This window comes from Apiospora hydei (assembly GCF_038363865.1).
Source record: "Apiospora hydei strain CBS 114990 chromosome Unknown utg000007l_segment0_segment0, whole genome shotgun sequence".
Lineage (NCBI taxonomy): Eukaryota > Fungi > Ascomycota > Sordariomycetes > Amphisphaeriales > Apiosporaceae > Apiospora > Apiospora hydei.
This window is the reverse complement of record NW_027117366.1, coordinates 1300302-1319859: the sequence shown is the minus strand read 5'-3', so window position 1 is coordinate 1319859 and position 19558 is coordinate 1300302. Positions and strand designations below refer to the sequence as shown.

Sequence of the window (19558 nt, the reverse complement as noted above, 5' to 3'; positions counted from 1 at the left end):
GATCGTATGTTCTATTCACTTGACGTTCTAATGATGTACAAAAGGATCTCTGTTATTTCAACATCTGTATCCTATAAACTGATTTCAACCAACCGTGGTTGGTTTGAAAGGGAATTGACACCGAAGGGTTTCTTGTACACGAGCAAATCCATACTCGCTCCCGCTTCTTGCTGTGCGGGGCGGCCTCGGCCTCGTCTGTCGACTCGACCGCTTCCTCCTCCTCCTCGCTGCTCTCCTGGAGGCTGTCCACATTGTCGGTGTTGTCCTCGGAGTCGACATCACCGTTGAAGAAATCGGCCTCCTCCTCCAACAGATCGACGTCCCTTTGTCCTCTGCTGCTGGCCTTGTACTGCGCCATGAAAGGAAGAAAAAAAAAGTGGTTTTGATATAAGGCCTTCGTCCAACTTAGCACCCGCACAGCATACCTAAGTACACCGTTTAAGCACCCCTGTCCAAGCCCGAAGGGCCATTATATCGAGATAGCAGGCCAGTACCTGTCGTCCTGGATAGAATCGCCCAAGTCAATCGCGACACCCGCACAGCATACACTGTTTAAGCATCCTTGACTCGCCCAAGGGTCTCAGTCCTATCTAGACATGAATACTGGCTGTCTATCAAACCCCCTAGCTCCCCACAGGTCACCGTGCCCAGTCCCAGATTCGAACCCTTATCCTCCTCGAGATTCACTTAAGGGTTCTAGGCTCACACTCTTGCAAGCTGAGCCACCAAGACCAGGCCGGCTCATAGAAGCTCGAGCAATTAGGCCTTATAAGGAGGGCCAGCTCAGCTCCGTCACTCCCGTCGGTACCTATGGCTGTACCTGGGTCTGTAGGTAGGTAGGCTACACAGGGCCTATTGTCCCCAAGCTTCACCCCCCGGAGATCAGCTCGATCAGTACCTACCTACACCACTGCAATCTGCTAAACGAAGCATTTAATTCACTGCCTGGAAATCATTTCGTGATCTGTTAACAATGGTGGTATGCCACCTAACAGCAGCTGTAGAACACAACCCTACTTCCATGAACACCTCGGGCAGGGACCCCCAAACCGTTGTAAACACTACCCCGTAGCACATCACCACCTGATCCAATCCACTCATTATTTTGCCCTGGTCCTCTATCCTCAGCACATTATTTGACATCTTCGCTATCACCATTTGCCATCACCCACACAAACCTCGAGCTTGAATAATTTGCAGGAGCTGTGTGTATGGGGGTCTTTCCCCCCCAGCATGTTGGATACGTTCAATATCACTTATGGCACCAATATGTTTCAAGTCAATCATCCTATGTTGAATCTTCAATTATTTACTTTTATTAACTTGTACCCCAAATCCCCTTCCCTCCCTTCCCCATTACACCAAATCCAGGCAATCGAAACTGACCCCCGCGCTCAAGAACCCGCTCCCCCGGCTCCCCGACACGACGCTGATCGTCAGCACCTGCCACTCCGACGGGTTCTGCACCCACGCGCTGGCCGGCACGTCGTACGTCAGCATCGCGTTGTTCCCGCGGTACGTCCCGACCGTGAGGCTGCGGGTGCCGCCCTGCCCCGTCGCGGGCGGGACCCGGCTCGTCCAGCCGTTGACGCGGACCTGCGGGCGGCCGCCGATGTACGCCTCGGTGATGCCGATGCGCAGCTGGTGGCCCGAGGCGATCTGCTCCGCCGTGAGCCGGAAGTACACGACGTGGTCGTTGTTGACGTCGACCCACATGTACCCCGGGAAGATGGACGCCGTCGACGTGCCCACGATGTAGTTGGACGCGTCCCAGGGCGCCAGGCGCGAGTCGGCCGGGTGCATGTACGTCGGCTTCATCGGCGTGTCGCCAAAGTTGAGGAATCCCCTGGGCGTGCCGTCCCACTCGCCGATGCGCCAGAGCGCGGGGACGTCGGCCGGGTCCGCGCATGTGATGGTGTGGACGGCGGCCCCCTTGCCCGCCTCGACGGTCACGGAGCTTGTGTGCACCTCGAGCTCCGACTTGTACACGGTGAGCGTGTAGGTGCCGGGAAGCACGCCCGTGATACTCCACGCGCCGTTGCCGCCGGCGGTGGCCCAGTACTGCGCGTCCGGGTTAGACAGGCCGACCACGTAGGCGTGGCCCTCTTTCATGTTGGCGAGGCCGATGCCGGAGATGTGGCCGCGGCCCGACTGCGGCACCCATCCCTCGATGCCCAGGTTGTCGAACCAGCCCCAGTCGGCGCGGCGGGCGAACAAGTTGGCGCTCGGCGGCTCGCCGTTGGTGAAGGCGAGGACGGTGGGGCCCTGCAGGCCGAAGCGCTCCGGGTCCGTGTGGCCCATGTTGTAGTGGTAGATCTCGTAGAGGTCCTCGCCGGTGAAGCTGCCGCGGCGGACGAGCGAGCGGAAGAACGGGCCGCCCGAGGCCTTCTCGTGGTTGTTGCGGACCATCCACATGCCTGCGTTGCCGTTGGACTTGCCTACATAGTCATCTATTTCGTGGCGGCACATTAGTCAAAACCCTTCATCGTGTTATTAGACATAACCACTTACAGTCGATTGTCCGGCCATACGTGTTGCCCGCATAGTGCTTGCTCTCAGTGAAGCCGCGAGAGTCCTTCATGACGTCCGAGGCCTCGATCCACTCGCTCCCATCGTCGTAGTAGTCGGCGTCATCGGGCGAGTGCGGGAAGATGTTGGCGGGGAAGCGGACGATGTAGCGCGAGACGGTAACCGAGGCATCCTTCTTGTTGGTGAAGATGTAGACGTTGTTGTTCTTGTAGCGGAAGACCAGGTAGTGCTTCAGCGTGCCGTGCGTCACGCTGACCTTGATGACGGGGTTTATCTGCTCGATGGTCATGTCGCTCGGCCCGAGCCCGATTTCCACCTGCGTGTTCTTGCCGCCGTATCCTTGGTCTAGCAGTATACCACGTTAGTGTGCTATCCTCGTAATATGAGACGGGATGTACCCTCTGTTACTTACACTCAACACCCTTGAACTGCATCGAGACAATGTCTCCGCAACACTTGCTGACCTTGATGACAAGGTCCGCGCCGCTATCGATCACATAGTTTGCTCCATCGTCTGACCAGCCAAAGCCGGCGAGGACCGCTGCCGGCCACACCAAGAGGGAGTAGAATAGGGCGAGGAGAAGCATTCTGGCGATGATTGCTCCGAATTAGTATTAATTAGTGACGCTCACACAAAGAGGCATGAGCACCAACAGAAGCCCATCAGGACCCAACCGGAACGGCCATGGGCTTTATAGGCAGTCTACAGAGAGGCCCCCATTGCCGCGGTTTCTGCAGGAGTCGTCCTACCGGAGTACCCTCCGGAGAGCATTTCGGCCTTTCTGTAGATCAAAGGGTGAAGGCTCAGCCCAGGGGCACGAGTGTCAGGTTTTACGTGGTGGCTTGTCCATGGTATTCCAACAACATTGGCGGAATTCGGCAGCGAGGAAAGACAAGCAGCACTGCCTAATCGCCAACCGTTCGTGATCGACTCCTGGGTGCGTTCGGCAACGCTAGCTGGTCGTGGTTAGACTCCGCTCCCCGTTTGCTCCACTCCCGGGGGCGGGGCCGAGCGAAATGCAGGGCCGTCGACAGGGGCTGCCGTGTCAGAGTCGGATTCCCTAATTTCCATGTGGGATGATGTAGCATAGCAGAGAAAGAGAGCGCGGCTATTGATGCTGGGCCCTTCTACGTCCCAGTCCAGAGGCAGAGATCGGGTCTTGTCAACGCAAATTAAATCGCAGGGCGAAGGGCGCGGGCGCGGGCGCGGGCGCGAGTTGGTTCAGGGGGTTTCAGCTGGCGTGAGATCCAAAAAGAGTGCGCGATCTCAGCGATCTCATCTGCCACTACTGATCAACACTCCGGGCCTGTGTATTGGCGCTGCTAGCTACATATTCAACAGGACAACCTTATCTCGTAGTTACTTTGTACGACTGTAGGACCAGACAATGTCTTCGGGTATTAAGAGGTGTGATATAAGATGGGGCCGTTAAAGCATAATAAATGAGACCCACGGGTGGGACTCGCTCCCACCTTGAGCCTCAAATAGCTCAGCCCATTCCAGTTCACCGGGACTCCAAAAAGAAACCACTATTTTGGCCGTCGTTCATATTAAGCTCAGGCTCGAAAGATGCCGAGAAGTCGAGGCCGTTCATTCCTTGTAATTTCGAACAGTAGGTAGTGTGTGTATGTATTATGTGCGTATTGTAACCCAGAAACAGGACTGGACAAGACGTTGCCTACCCATCAATAGGACATCTGTACTCTCTCTCTCGCCCATACTCATCCACCGACCGAATCTGGTGTTCCCCTCGTTGCGCCTGAAGAGAGTCCAAGCAGCTTTGGTGGTAGATGTGCCGGCAAGCCAGCACGACGAGCGCGCCCAACGGTTGCTGTACGTTGCCTTGCCGTTTCGCACCGGCCTCATGGCCATCCTGTGAATCTTCCTCCTCCCCAGAGGCTTTGGCTTGTCCCTCGCTGCCACCACCAGCCTGCGCATTATTTCCCTTGCCCTTATCTCTCCTGCTTTCCTCTACGGAGGACTCGGCCTTGCCTTTCCCCCTTGCCGTTGCTGCCCCGTTCCCGGCTCTTTCAGCCTTCTTTTCTTCTCTTCTTCGATCCTCAATCGCCTGCTTTTCTTCCCAGGCCTCAAACACATTGCCCTGGACACCGGGTCCCCATACTCGGCGGCCGCAACCCTCACATATAGATCCCTTAGGTCGCCAGCCTTTCTGTCTCAACTGTACAGCTTGTTGCACGTTGACGAACAGTTGCTGTTCTAGCAGTCGATTTGATAATTGAAGTATCGACTCTTCGTAGGCGTAGGCAGAGAAGATAGATGTCAGCACAGCCCGGAGGTCTGCTAGGTTTGGCGATGTTGCCGCGGCCTTGGTCAGGAAAGCTCGAAGAATGCGGAGGAAAGTCAATGAGCTGCCAGAAGAAGATAGCAGCCTGCTAGGAGATGGCGAAGTTGCAGCCTGAGAAGAAGTTGCGGTGAGGAGGGCCGTGAAGGTGTGCTGGACCAGCGACCGCAAGAGTGTCAGCAACGCCTCCTTGTCCAGAGCTTGACAAGCCGCATATCCAGACTTGGAGGTGTCATTGGCGTTATTCGTCGGATCGAAAGCAGTCGAAAGTCTACGCGTGATTTGAACCGTGGTTTCGATCAAGCTCAACCAGAGGAGCTCTTCAGGGTTGAGCTCACTCGAAACAGGCGCGCTTGGCCGGCGTTGTAACGCATTCAGCTTCTTCGACGTCTTCATCTGACCTTGGCATAACCATATGCCGACATATGTATACTTCTGAAGACCCTTCAGGAGATCTTCTGCAGCTTCTTGCGAGTCTACTGCCTCGGCCTGGTTTAGCCCTGCAAGAAGTCCTTGCAAAGCGGATTCCAACGTAGTGAGGTGTTTGGTCAGCCGCTGCATAGCATCCTGGACATGACCTTCTCTTGCCATGAGGATTACAGCAGCGTCAATAACACCGGTGTCTTCCATTGTTGGCAGGAGTTTGTCGAGTCGAAGATTTGTGCTCTGGACGAGGCCGACGTAGTCTGATACATGGGAAGCATTATACCGACACATGAGTCGCACATACTGCTCAATGAACTCGCGGTTGAGCGTGGTCTTTTGGTCGTTCAATGGTTCGTTCGGTTCCAGCAACGCCCTGAGATACTCGTATTGGAGATCAGAGCCCTCTGGTAGTGCGTCGACGGTATGCTGATGAAGTTCGGCAGCGTAGTTTTCGAGGGTGTATGCTGCCTTGGCTGGATCAAGACTGACCAAGTCGCTCGAGTGTTGTTTGAGGACTTCGTGGATATCATGAATTTGCTTCTTGGCGAGTCCAGCATGTGATCTAAGGCACTCGGCGATGCAATCAAAGACCTCTTCCTGTCCCTCGGGATCTTCAAAGTAGGTTTCGAGCAGCTTGCCGTACTGTCTCTCGCTCTTGTAGATGCCCTTTAGAATCCGATAGAAGCCTGCCTCCTTGAATAATGGCATTAAAGGGGAGAGCTCTGGTGGATGATAGACGGAGAGCAGATATTCTGCACTGAGTTCAGCATCATCTGCCAAATCCCGCCCGGGATAGTTACATAGGCCGGCCACAACTCTGTTCAGGGTGGACCCCGGGAGGAGCAGGTACTGCGGAAACTTCGGTAGGTTGCGCGCGATGAACATGTCCAAGTAAATGGTATCCTCAGGGGCGAAATCGGCAGGATTCATGAGCTCCAACAAGATAGACACGACATATTGTCGGTCAACCGTCAGTCCAAATATCTGTTCCTCAGGCAGATCCAATCCCGTGCCTCCGTTTAACTGCTTCTCTTGCGCCTCGTTCAGGAAAGAGTCCTCAAACGCTTCATTCAGCGCACTCAGAAAGCTTAGGGCGTCGAACTTGAGTATTAATCTCAAGTATGGGAATGAGGGTTCGTCGTTACCCGAAGGTCTCGTTAAAAAGAACTTGTTGCTGCCTTTAGGCCACTCAATGGTCTTGCCGGAGAAGAGAAACCAGTATAGCTCAGCCTTTGCTTGCGACGCCTGTGTGTCACCCATCCTCTCGCCAGTCGGATACACCCGTCCTGTAAGTGTGTACGAAAGATAGGGGAACATCTTCAGCGCATTGACACTAAATATCTCGTCTTCCATGAAGTTGCCAGAAGACGCATAGTCTCCGTTCTGCATAAGGGGAACCAAAAGAGCAAGCAGGTCGATGAGCGGCGTAATATAATCGCCCAAAGCCTGGTTCCACACGTAGATTAGGGCATCGTACAGGCTGTGTTGTTTGCAAAGCAAGGTAATCTGGTCTATATCGAGCGTTGCCGTATCCATGTGCACAATCATCTCTTCGAGGCGGCTTTCCCACCCCTTGCTCACATAGTGGGTCACCATGGCTTTGACGGCGGCGGGAGGCACAACGGTGATGGTCTTCTCGAGAACGTAGGGCTCCAGTGTCTCGAGGAATATGCCTTCCACGTCGGCATCTTCATACCATTCGTACATCTCGTCAAAGAGGAAGTCACGGTCCCCGACGCTCTGACAAGCGACAAAACACGTCTCGGCAAGCTCTCGAAGATGCTGGTCGCTGATCGTGGCCTTGTTCTTCTGCCTTTGACCAAAAGCGTACTTCAAAGATGCGCTCATAATTTCCAGTAGCTTGTCACGCACCATTTGATGCCGTAAAGTGGTATCTTCGGGCAGGCCTATCGTTAGTTTATTGGCATCGCCTGTGTAGTAAGATGTTGCCAACTGTATCGCAGCAACATATTCGCGGTTTTCCATCAGCGCGATCAGCCGGTCTGCCCAGTTGGACAGAGCCCCAATCGAGACTTCATTGAAACCTAAAAGGAATATGCGCCCCTTATAGGTCTTGAAGCTCATGAAGAAGGCATCAGCCACGACGCCGTGCATCGAAGTATCTTCTTCATCCAGTTGTTCCACCAAGACATGAAGCTGCTTGGAGAAGAGATCGGCATGGTAGATGTACTTCTGGATCATATCAAACCCTTCGGTGACTCGCATGGTTCGATCTTCTAGCACAATAAGCCGTTGTGTGATTGTCAATACAGCGAGAACCGAGCGGCTGAGCCATTGTACAGCGACTATAGATTCTTCGCATTTCCAACGGCTCCGTGCTTTGAATTTGAGGTTTGGTGCCTTGTCCTTATCTTCAGAAGGTATCTCGTCCACATCCAAGACAGTCAGCACATTTGACCAGCAATAGACAAGTTTGACTTTGGACATGGTGCTGCCTGTATTTGGGTCGGGGACCTTCAGTTTAACAGCAGGAAACCAGGCTAGGCACCCGCTCATAGCGCTGTGGTGAGCCACATCCTTCGGTCTAGCAGACTTGTGCTGAGTCTGGGCTATTGGGGTAGTGGAAACAATGACCAATAGATAGGGGGTCAGCATTGCTGTCAAGCCCAAGGAGTCTGCTGCTGTTTCCGTGTTTCCCAGAGGCAGCGAGGAGAAAGCGAGCACTGTGCTGGGCTTCAGGGGCTTCCCAGGGGGTAATGGGGCATTGGGGTACCGCCCAAGAATTCTAACTGTCTTGACTGTCCTGCCCAGTGCCCCGGTGCCCCTAGTCGCTAGATGCGAGAATGCCATGCCCTTGTCGTCAGCAGATACCAATGCTGTATGCCGCGTACCGAGGAAACCAAGGTGTGTGATTGCTACATTTGGCACATGTCCATCTGTTGTCCGATTATCCGCTTGAGATGGTTCAAGATGCGGAATGGTGAGAAATGGCCGAGACGCTCGGCTAGTATCCCATGTGAAGATGTTACCACTTGCATGACCACCAGCAATCGTCGTGTGGTCTGACGATACCGCTAAAGCTGTTATGGGGCCAGACTCGACAGCTGCTCATGCGTCAGGAGAGGAGATACCTGTAGGGGGAATTGGATCTCACCTTTGGTGCCAGGACCTATAATCATCTTCAAGTTTTGATTATAATCAAACACTAGAATTATGCCCTTGGTGGTCCCTAGGACTATATGGGCCGAGACAGCAATACATGTCGGCGACCCGAAGTTCCGCTTGCCGGCCTCAGAAAAAGCCTGGCCATTCAGCTTCTTCAGTCTTGTCCAGCGTACGACCTCCCATGGCGGAGAAGGGGTTTCGGTTTCGCCAGGGTCGAGGGCGAGCTGGCTGCTCACGGACACGGTCCTGCTATGCCCAGTGAGATATGCGGGAGAGGATGGCCGTGGGCTCAGTGTCGAAGGAGACGCGATCCGGGACTGGAATCTACGATCGAAAGGCCTAAATGACGGCGAGGGGTTGCTCAAGCCCGGCCGCGAAGCTACCGAGGGCAGGATGCTGCTGCTGGGAGAAGACAAGACAGAGCCCTGAGGTCCATGTTAGCCCGTACAGTCTTTACGCGTAGTAGCACGCTCGCTTACCTGTATTGAGTGTGTATCATCCGGCACGGAGAGAAGCGAGTCGATCGGACTGCCCACTCTCTTGGGCAAACCTTCCGCAGACTCCGACTCGGACGTATCATCCTGGTCGCGGAGAAGCTGGCGGTAGCGATTGGCCAGGGGCCCATTGTTCTCCGGCGCCGGGGCAGCAGCGTCCTCTTGCCTCTCTTCTTCCAGGACCTCTGCTATGTGCTCTTGGTCTCGGTCTCCCTTTATGGTCTCCTCATCGCTGGAAACGTTGTCTCCGGGAGACAGGTCTAGCTGATCGTCGTCCATAACTCGCGGGCATCGTATGTCCTACCACTCTTAAAACTCATTGGGGACGCATTATTGTTTAGGGCAAGACAGCTTGGTTTTAATTGGAATGAATCGGCCTTGGGGGTTCTATTGCGAGGGCTTGGTTCGCGTCGGGGCTCTCGTGGAGATGCGGCAGGTTCGGTGGTGGTGTGGGAGGACCAAGTCGCAAACACTATCAAGCAAACAACGGAGCACCCGAGTAGTCACCAATGCTGTACAATTGATAAGCAGCCTATACCCTAGGGGTTGGAGCACAAGCAGCTACTCGTAATGAACGTAGATTGTGTATGAGGTAGATTCCACGCCGTGTGTGTTGTTGGATGGTAGGCAGAAGACAAGAGCTAAGCTTGAGCATCCAGTGGCAGAGACAGCCTGCGATTGGTGTTGGCTTACCACTGGTGGGCTGGGGGTGCCTGGTGCAGTGGTGCTGGGAGTGGTGCTCACTGCTGGGGGGGTCTCGGCACGGGGTGCTTCAGTGCTGATCCAGCCACATGTCAAGCTACATCATTGGCCAGTGCACCGATATATTACAAAACCTCGCCCACCTACAGTATCGCATGTCGGGTCGCGACAAATCGCAAGCCACTGCAGAGCAACACCCTTGCCTTTTCAACATTGCAACCCGCCTACCACCACAAAATAAAATAAAGTCAACCACCCATAATGTCATCTATAGGACCTCAACTACCACCACACCTTGCAAAGCGAAAGCGCTCAGTAGATGACGACGAGGGAGAAGCAGGATCTCCACCACCCAAGGTTCATGCGACTGGGCCCCAGCTGCCTTCAAACCAGGACGAGATCGCATTAGGCGACGACGACGATTCTTCAGGAGACGATGATGTATATGGTCCTGCCATGCCCAAAGCTGCAGCGGCGCAGCAAGGAAACAGCAGCAAACCCTCCATCGGCCCTACAATGCCATCTACAGCAGCATCCATAGGCCCAGCCGCGCCGGCGCCGAGCATCGGACCCTCGGCAGGCCCTACCAACACCGACGAGATCGACCTCGCAGACTCCGACGATGACGAGGACGCCAGTCATGGCCCAGCACCACCCCCTAGCGCACCACAACAACAACAACCACAACCAAAACGCATCCAAGGCCCCGCGCCACCACCAGCACCCCTGGCAGAACTCCCACCAAACCCGCCCGACTCAGATTCAGACGACGACTCAGACGACGACGACTACGGCCCCGCGCTTCCCACATCGAGCGCGCACCAAGCGCGCCAGTCCCAAGCCGCGGCCGCCCTGCACTCGGCCCGGCAAGCAGCCGAGTCGACGGCGCCGCAGCGCGACGGCTGGATGCTGGCGCCGCCGACGGGCGACGAGCTGAACCACGCGCAGGACCCGACCAAGCTGCGCGCGCGCAAGTTCAACTCGGGCCCGCGGGCCAGCACTTCGGGCGGCGGCGAGATCAGCAGCATCTGGACCGAGACGCCGGAGCAGAAGCGCAAGCGTCTCGAGGACGCCGTGCTGGGACGATCCGGGGCAAACAGCGGCGGGGCGGCCGGCTCTTCGTCTTCTTCTGGCCAGCCGCAACCGCCAAAGACGCTGGAGGAGGAGGAGCGCGCAGAGCGCATACGGAACAACATTCAAAAGGCGCGGGGGCCGAGTTTGCTCGAAGCCCATCAGCGTGGCGATGGGAAGGGCAACGCTCGCGCCGCTGAGGAGGAGGAGGATGATCCGAGTAAGCGTGCATTCGACCGGGAGAAGGACATGAAGCTTGGGGGCCGCATAGGCAATGCGCAACGCAACGAACTGCTGAAGAAGTCTGCCAACTTCGGCGATAGATTCAGCAAGGGCAAGTACCTGTAAGTACATTCAGAAATAGAGGCCCGGCTTGTTCCCGACTCGGCCAATAGTTACCAAGGAGTTGAGCACTGAAGAATATATCACGTGCTGCCTGTGGCTCATGAGAAGCATATGTGCTCTTTGCACGAGATTCCATTGGAACGCGGCTGCTCTACACAGAGCAATGACTGCATGAGCCAATTGTTAATAATTGGTACAACCTTTAAATGTATGATTGTAAACGATTCGCTAGTTCTACTATGTTACTGCCTGGGGTCACTGAACTCCGTCCCTGCTTAATAGCCGCAAGGAGAAAAGGAAAGTATGCAGATCCTGAACACCTTTGCCCCTGAATTGATGCACCGGAGCCTTGGCATCGATAGATAAGACTTGGAAGTCTTCCAAAACAGAGGCAACCACCTCGTTACGATATGCAGCCACTCGCTCCCCACCCCTTCCGCTCGTAGATGCCGCTGTGTGAACACCCAGGAGAAATACCTGGACCAGAAAGATATTTATATAAACGCGAGTGGCAGAAACCGTGTCGATCTTGCAGGTCGGAGCACGGCCGGCAAGTTGGTTATAAAAAATAAGGAATGCCACTCATAAAACCCAATTATACCTGCGTCGTCTGGTTGGCGGCTCGTAACGGTCGTGATTTGATATACAAGAGTAAATTCTGGAAAAACTCGAGCACCGCATAGAAACACTAAGTCGCGGTGTTGGTCGAGGGTGTTTGTCCTGCCTCGAGTTGGGACGGGCTTGGCTGCGCATTGGTGGAAGAAGTTCCCCGACCCCGTCGTAGAGGATCGATACGGCCCCGGAGTCTGCCGAGAAGGCCCACGTTCTCACTAGCCGGTGTTTCCGTGGTTGTAGCTTGACGTTGTGGCCGGGAGGACGATTGTGCCGATCCTCGCTGCCCCGGCCGATCCCACATCCTTCCGAACATGGAGGTGCTGTTGCTATTGTCGTTACCTCTACGAGAGGCCGAGCTACGCGGTGTTTGCCTCATTGGCCAGACCCCGAACGTCCTTTGAGGTGTCCGTGGCAAATTCATACGACCATTATTGCGCGAGGGATCGGTACCATGAGGTGACGTCGGGTTCGCTTGATCGCCATCGGCCGGCGCCAGTCTAGGCTTCGGTGTATAGTAATCAGCCTTGCAGAGCGGGCAGCAGGCTCTCCGGTTTGTCAACCAAGGATCGAGGCATACGGCGTGGAAAGCATGACCACAAGTCAGCCCACGAACGTCGTCATCGTCCTCCAAGGGGTCAATGCAAATAGCACACGAGTCTCCTGGCGTAGCCAACATCTCCGGTGGCAGCGCAGGATTGATATGCTCGTCATCGTCTTCGTCGTCGCTGGCATGAGCTCGGTCGGGATCCTTAGTAAGTATGCTTCCAGCTGTTTGTGTCCTGGCTAGAGCAGCACCGTCCTCTGTCGTGTTTTCTGTCTTCACTTCTTTGGCTGTCGCATCTTCCTCCCCGTCTTTCCGAGTGGTAGCGCTCGTATCTGGCCCAGTTGCCGTGGCATTGCTGGTCTCTTCCTTAAGAGCCACTACAGGTACAATGCCTTCCACGCTTCGCACGCTGCCGGCACGACTAGGCGGCGCCGAGACACCGCCAGCGGTGGGAAGCCCTTCTTGTGCACGTGCGGCAACCCAGCTCTTGTATTTCATCATCGGGAACTTCTCGTTGACCTCGTCCATGGTCATAAGCTTCTTTTCCCGGCGACGCCGATGGGGTCGCGTGGGCATGTTGTCCATGTTGATGGCTTCGCCATTTTCGTCGAGTCCGCGCATTTGACGATTTCTGGCATTGTACCTGAAGCAGTACTTCACTCCAACAATGATCCTATAGAAATGGTTACATGGACGGACATATCTCCCAACGTGCATTCCCAATGGCTTACCATAGATTGGTGAAAACGACGCCGAACCCCAAAGCGACGAAGAACAGCAGTGGTGAGCTAGTTGCGCCAGATTGTTGTTGGTTGTTCGAATTGTCAGTGCTCATCGGAGTGGGAGAAGCGGATGTTGATGATGGGTCCGTCGGACTCGCTACACTGGGTGTGGCCGTACTGCTCAAGCTGAAGCCGGTCGCAGACGGTATAGTGCTAGTCGGCGTCGAAAAAGGGTTGTCGGATGTGGCTTGTCGGGCGACAGCTCTCACCACGGCATGGACGCCCTGGGCGAGGGCTTCCTGAACGACAGCCATGTTGATGACAAGGGACAGTTGAATTGGGCGTATTCCAATAAGAATTAGCTTTAATTACCGGCGAGCTGATTGAGTCCCTTATGGACCGTGAATTAGGTGTCGCAATTCCAATCCGTCCTACAGCGCCCCGAAATCCATTGAACTTTGTGGTTTTTGTTACTGCGAATCTTTTTGTTCTGGGGCGAAACGGAAAAAGAGCAAACTCCCAGGGACCGCGAGTTCCGGGCCGCCTATCAGTCGGTTCGGCTGGCTGCGACAGCGACAGCGACAGCGTCAGGCTGAGTAGTGTTGTTAGTTGACTGTAGGTGCAGTCGCAAGTGGGAGAGGATGATGGAAAGAGTGTCGAGTGATGAAAGTGGTTACCCAGTCCTCGGGCGACAAAGGCTGGAGAAAGGTGGAGAAGAATGCAGAGTGAGGACCGGAGGGGAAGGGGACGTATGATGATGACAGTCTGATTGAAAGAGCGAGAGATGGATATGGACGGGCATACGTACATACAGAGAGGAGTTTTTGTGGACCACCACTTGCCTGCTTGCGATGGTTTGTGAAGGTCGTGGGGAGGGAGGGATGTGCAGTAATAATAAGAGAAGAAACGGGCAAGAAGGAAGGGACGGCGATGAAGATGCTGTGACCAGAGCTGGACAACAACCGTAAGATCGACTGACTGGGGTGCTGGGATGGCTTGGGTGTCGGGTGTGCAGCAGGTGGGCGTCTGGAGCGTGGAATCGGCTTCGGACTGGACGGACACAGGATGCCTTAGCAAGGCCAGCCTGCAGCGACAGGGATCAGGGCAGGGGCGATTTGTTTGAACGGCTGAATTGGAATTGGGGTGAGAGGGAGAGGGAGAGGGACTCTCTGCGACTTTGCGCGACTGACTGACTGACTGGCCGACGGGCTGACTTGGAACTTGGTTTTTAGTAGGCGGTCGTAGCGGAGTGACCATGACATGCCGTGGAATTTACGATGAACACTTTGCAATGTTTCTTTTCTTTTTGTTCCTTTTCCAAATTTAAAAGGACCGGGGCTGGTTGGCACTTTTCCGTAGGCCCAGGAAGCACCGGCCGACGCAACGCAACGCAAAGCAAAGCAGAGTAAAGCAAAGGCGACGCAGAGCGAAGCGAAACAAATCAGCCGTAATAGATGATGCCAAGCTCGTCCTTCTGTGACGCCGCTTGTTGCTTACACCCACTGAGCCTTTCGGGCTACCTCTGGCCACTTGAGCAGGCAGTCTAGTCCCGATGTGCCAAATGTAGGAGAAAGAATGGGGTCGAAAACCACGGTGGCTCCTTGAGTAAGTCCGTTTGAGGTCAATCAATAGTTGGAATCCGTCAGTTTCCAAACTAAGCGAACAACAGGGCGGCCTGCGTCCATTAGGCGCTTCCGGGTCTGACAAGAGATTTTTAGCAGCTTGGGTAATGTTCTCAATCGCCTATCGAAATACACTAGGACCCATTGATGGGAATTGACGACGATGTCCCGTCTGCAAGCAGTCCGGCGGGGTATGGGTATTCGTCGGACCTCGCGAACAACAACTTGTTCATTTACGATGAAACAGACTTACTCGTAGCAATGGTCGGGAAGAGAATCGCATCCCGGCAATACAGTAGCCCAGGCAGGAAGGATCCAGAAAGGACATCGCATCGCGTTTAGGTTCACCCAGGCATGCATCCGTGCTCGTTGCTTGGGTAAAATTCAAAAGCAAGTAAGGTAGATGTACCTAACCGCTGTTGTTACCTTCAATGTTACCTTACCCTTCTAGCATACCCAGGTAGCTTGATCGATCACCAGTTTCAGATTCCAAGGAGATAGAAACAAGAGGAGGGCCCTAGAGGCCATTTACTTGCGCTGTCCGACCGAGCCCATCAAGATGCAAACCGGGCCGGATGCGGCAATCTCTCTCCTCGCACAGATAGATAGATACATTGCAGTGAAGCCCCTTGCCTTACTTTCCGACATAAGCTCAGCCAACTGATCCTCCAGCCCGCATAACTGAAGAGACGGCTTTGCCGGATGGCACAGTCTACACAGGCAACAGGAGCATGAATGATAAACGAACCAAACATCCCCATCGATGGCAGTGGGATCGGTGCTCCGGTATTGTTGCCCGGGCCTGGGGGTTCGCATTCCGGGGAACACGAGGACTAAGTTTCGAGCTTGCCTGTGTTTTAGAACAGACGAGCAAGGCACACACACATGGCAAGTCGACTCGAATGCCGACCAGTCGAGTCAGTCGAGCGCAGAACCGCAGAACCGCTGAACCGCTGAACCGCTGAACCGCTGAACCGCTGAACCGCTGAACCGCTGAACCGCTGAACCACGCCTCGAGGCACTAAAGAAGAAAAGCAGTTTTTTTGATTGATCGCAAGGCAAATAGACATGATGTGCCTCACTTACTAGAGCAACGTCACTAGAGTATTCCAATGAATCAGAAATTGGAGGACAAACACCAGAAACGCCAACATCGCCGATCTCTTATGCCTTCGTCCATCAGTGTACCGACAGGAACAGTGACACCACACCAACAACTCCTCAATCTGGCCGTTCTGGCTTATAGTCAAATGCCTCCTTTACTGGTGAATCCAAAAACCAGTTGGTAGCTTCGGCAGCTTTCTCAGCGCATGCACGAGATTACCCCTAGTTGTACGATCTCGGGCGGTTAATTGCATCGAGGCGTTCATGGATTACATTTACGCATTACCTTCCCCCCTGCAAGGTCCAGCCGTTCGGGAGGCGCTACCTACAATAGCAGCCATTTGCGATATACATCAGGTGTAGATGGTAGTACAGCGAATTCGTAAGGTAATAGCCGTGCCGTCCCTGTCTACGAACTTCGGGCCATCAGGTCTCAAATTGACAGCTCCGTATCACAGCCCCCTCCCGCGCACCCCTTTCGTCCAGGATAGCTCAACGGTCCCTAGGCCAGGTGCTGGGTGAGGTTGAACCCTGAGCATCTGCAATTATGTCGTTGATGGACGACCCGGCTTGTCAGCTTCATTAGCGTTCGAGCTACCAGATTGACGCGAACGACGACAAAAGGGTCGATCCTCTAGCCAAGACGAGAAGAAGAGGACCATTTGGCTTGCGCCACGGCGCTCAGTCTAGACCAAGGGCAGCCGCGCCTTAACATCCGAAGACGGATTATAGAACGGCAGTGCCAAGTGTTGCCAAGCATTGATATTGAAGAACGGCCGATGTGACCCACGAACCAAGCTATTTCCTGACATATCCTATGTCCTTCAGAGGATGTGACCCTGTAACAACCTCTAGGAAGAGCCGGTATCAACTCACAGCTTCACCTCTTGTCAGTGTCTTTGGGTCGACTACGGATTTTCAACGAGGTTTTCAACATGTTCTTACCAGAATCCCACGAGCCACCAGGAACAGCGTCAGTCAGATTGCTGACATGATTGCGCCACGAAACGCAACTCTAGTGAATTCTTGTCACCCAACGTCACATGCGCCCAGGAAAGCCCCTGTCCCAACATGGAACGGGGCTCAGTCAGCTTAGCGAAGATGGTGCTCGATACATAAACCAAACAGGAGAGAGCATATGCTTCCATTGCGGCTAAAGCGAGGCTGAGTCTTACGTACAGTGCACCTCGCTGAAAAGCCGGCAAGAAACATAGGTATGGTATGGTGTTCACTAGGTATTTTAGCCAGCCGCGAGTACCGGAATGATTTGTCATTGTTTGGGTATTGTATTCGTCAATGTTATATGCGCCATGTTCCTGAGAAGCTCTCGGTATAAAATGAAATCCAGTTGATCACGGTCACATCGTCGGTAAGCGCGCATGCCTGGCGCCTGCAGGAAGTCATGGCAGAGTCGGATGATTGATGGCGGGCAGCGAATGAGACTCCCGTCTACAATCTGATCCTTCCATCTAATACCGAAGGGTTATACAAAGCAAAGACGGCCCTCGCTGCTTAGCTTTCTCTATCAAATCCAACAACCTATCTCCTTCGGCACCCGGCACCGTTACTGCATGTACTTATGGTATGAAGTCATATGGACAGACAAAGGTGAGCTCACGCTGCCGATCACTTCCGAAGTATACTGGCTGCAGCAGCCGTGTTCAGCAATTACTCAATATAGCCCAATGCAGGCTGGCAGAGGGGGGTGTGTGCGGTTGCTCGACTTGACGACTTGAAGCTTTGCGGGGCCTCCCAAGCGAACCATTCCAGATAGAGCCTCTCCAGATCCATAAGGAGATCCATAGTGACCTGATGTTGTCAACCGGTTCCAAGATTCGGGAGAGATGATTGGAGATGGCCCAGCATGGCTGCGTGATGGACAGTTGAGGGAAAGTGACGACTGGCAATTGGGAATCTGCCTACCAACCTAGGTAGCCAACTCCCCAACCCCGCGCCCCACCCAGCGCAAGCACGCCCGCCACCTAAAAAGTGCCCTTCGCTCGTAAGCGGAGGCCAGTGGAGAGCATTCTCGGCCTCCATCGTCCCACGAACCCGAAGCAAAACCGAACATTCAAGCTTCGAGACGCTGCGGCCGCTTCGGCTTGCAAATATTGGAAGAGACTGCTGTCCAGATCCAACGCACACAAACAAACGACCAACCAGCATGGCACCCACACAGCTCCCCGCCTCGGGAAATCCCATGTAAGTGTCATCCGTCTATTTGCGTCTAGTGCATGGTCAAGAGACACCCTGACACCCTCCTTGACTGGTGGTGTCATCCCGGCACTTCCATCCTTCCATCCAGTGGTGGCTGAGTACTTGCTTATCTTTCACACTTACGCGTTGACAATGGCCTTAGCCGCGCCGAACAAGCCGGAGCGAGAAGCTAACGATATCCTCAACATGCAGGGTCTTCTTCGACATCACTCTCGGAGGTAAGTTCTTGCCGATATCGCGAGATCAATGGCATTCCTGCCCACTTGCCGCATCGGGATAGCGAAATCGAATGCGACTGGAGTTTCAGTTTGGGGTTATCACGTGACCAACACGGCCGACCACTTTTGGCGTGGCCCTCCCTACCGCCGCGATGATGATGATGATGATGCTTTGATATCTTGAGCTAACCTATTGGTCCTCAAATAGGAGAGCCGCTCGGTAGGATCACCTTCGAGCTCTTCAAGGATGTCGTTCCACGGACGGCGGAGAACTTCCGCCAATTCTGCACTGGCGAGTCCAAAAACCCCATGGGAAAGCCTCAGGGATACAAGGGTTCCAAGTTCCACCGTATAGTAAGTCCAAAACTGCCGGGATATTGCTGTCGATACGACGGGTGCTTGGGCCTAACCATCTGAACCAAATCAGATTCCAAGTTTCATGTGTCAGGGCGGTGATTTCCTCAAGGGCGACGGCACTGGTAGTACCTGCATTTACGGAACCAAGTCATTTGCCGACGAGAACTTCAGCCTGAAGCACGAGCAGCCAGGACTTCTCTCCATGGCGGTAAGTGAAGAATACACTGCCATCTCCAATCTTTAAGCTCTCAAAACTGATGAACGGGGAACCACAGAACGCTGGTCCCAACACCAACGGATCGCAGTTCTTCATCACCACGGTGCCTACCCCTTTCTTGGATGGCAAGCACACGGTTTTCGGCAAAGTCTTAGATGGGATGGACGTCGTGAAGAAGATGGAGGCCACGAAAACGGGATATCGCGGCAAGGACGTCCCGAACCTGGATGTGGTCATCGCTCAGTGCGGGGAGATGTGAATGATGCCTTCGATAGATTAAGATGCTATGAGAGATGGGTATTCCATAATGGCACGTTAGGATCCCGAGCCCCCTCGACTAGCTATTTTTAATGCAGTCACGATAATAATCTCACAAATTCGCTTCTACTTTAGAGAGTACTACCCGTAAATATAGTAGACAGGTCTTTGAGTGCGTGCCCGTTTCTCCGAGCTGATTTCAAACTTGTCCAGTCGATGGTGATGCATGTGTCGATCAAAATATTTCCATGGGACCTGATGGCTGCTCCATCAGCTTGGAAATAAAAGTAATATGTAGAATAAGTAGTTTGCTAAAAACTTCAGCCATGCTGGCTTGGATTTAGACCGAATCTGTAACGGTTCGGTTCGCAACGTTGCCACCGAAGATGAAGGGTTGGCATAAGCAGCGACTTCGTACATTCGTGTGCAATTTTGGTTATACTTTTTCATATAGTATGTGAGATTTCAAGAGGCATACAGCCAGTTTCGCATCTGTTACCCTTCTCTTCTAGCTAGGCACGTTTCAAGAATATCTTACTAGAGGCGCCTATGCTCACACATCCGAAGTTCCCTAGCAGGCTTGATACGCGATTGGTCCTCATCACATCGGCGTTTGTCATCTATAGCATTCCCGGAGACTTGACAGTCTTGCTGGGCTGTTTTTTAAGTGCGATGTGAGTAATTTTTT

General features: G+C 53.9%; 6 protein-coding genes across 6 annotated transcripts; 2 read left to right on the top strand and 4 right to left on the bottom strand.

Moving 5' to 3' along the window:
• Nucleotides 1-52: 52 nt before the first annotated feature.
• Nucleotides 53-358, bottom strand: PG997_009484 (uncharacterized protein; the record flags this gene model as incomplete). The annotated part of the gene is made up of 2 exons (XM_066813799.1): nucleotides 53-64; nucleotides 155-358. The coding sequence occupies 2 exons, from the start codon at nucleotides 356-358 to the stop codon at nucleotides 53-55; spliced, it is 216 nt and encodes a 71-aa protein (XP_066665761.1).
• A 998-nt stretch (nucleotides 359-1356) lies between these two features.
• On the bottom strand, nucleotides 1357-3116 carry PG997_009483 (polysaccharide lyase family 4 protein; the record flags this gene model as incomplete). Its single annotated transcript, XM_066813798.1, has 3 exons — nucleotides 1357-2450; nucleotides 2512-2874; nucleotides 2942-3116. The coding sequence occupies 3 exons, from the start codon at nucleotides 3114-3116 to the stop codon at nucleotides 1357-1359; spliced, it is 1632 nt and encodes a 543-aa protein (XP_066665760.1).
• A 1092-nt stretch (nucleotides 3117-4208) lies between these two features.
• PG997_009482 (vacuolar protein sorting-associated protein 9a) lies at nucleotides 4209-9157 on the bottom strand (the record flags this gene model as incomplete). The annotated part of the gene is made up of 3 exons (XM_066813797.1): nucleotides 4209-8323; nucleotides 8374-8809; nucleotides 8864-9157. The coding sequence occupies 3 exons, from the start codon at nucleotides 9155-9157 to the stop codon at nucleotides 4209-4211; spliced, it is 4845 nt and encodes a 1614-aa protein (XP_066665759.1).
• A 684-nt stretch (nucleotides 9158-9841) lies between these two features.
• On the top strand, nucleotides 9842-10999 carry PG997_009481 (uncharacterized protein; the record flags this gene model as incomplete). Its single annotated transcript, XM_066813796.1, has 1 exon — nucleotides 9842-10999. One exon carries the CDS (start codon nucleotides 9842-9844, stop codon nucleotides 10997-10999), a length of 1158 nt encoding a protein of 385 aa, XP_066665758.1.
• A 685-nt stretch (nucleotides 11000-11684) lies between these two features.
• Nucleotides 11685-13191, bottom strand: PG997_009480 (uncharacterized protein; the record flags this gene model as incomplete). Its single annotated transcript, XM_066813795.1, has 2 exons — nucleotides 11685-12828; nucleotides 12887-13191. The coding sequence occupies 2 exons, from the start codon at nucleotides 13189-13191 to the stop codon at nucleotides 11685-11687; spliced, it is 1449 nt and encodes a 482-aa protein (XP_066665757.1).
• Nucleotides 13192-17767: 4576 nt separating this feature from the next.
• PG997_009479 (uncharacterized protein) lies at nucleotides 17768-18871 on the top strand (the record flags this gene model as incomplete). The annotated part of the gene is made up of 5 exons (XM_066813794.1): nucleotides 17768-17805; nucleotides 18013-18038; nucleotides 18247-18392; nucleotides 18487-18603; nucleotides 18671-18871. The coding sequence occupies 5 exons, from the start codon at nucleotides 17768-17770 to the stop codon at nucleotides 18869-18871; spliced, it is 528 nt and encodes a 175-aa protein (XP_066665756.1).
• Nucleotides 18872-19558: the final 687 nt, after the last annotated feature.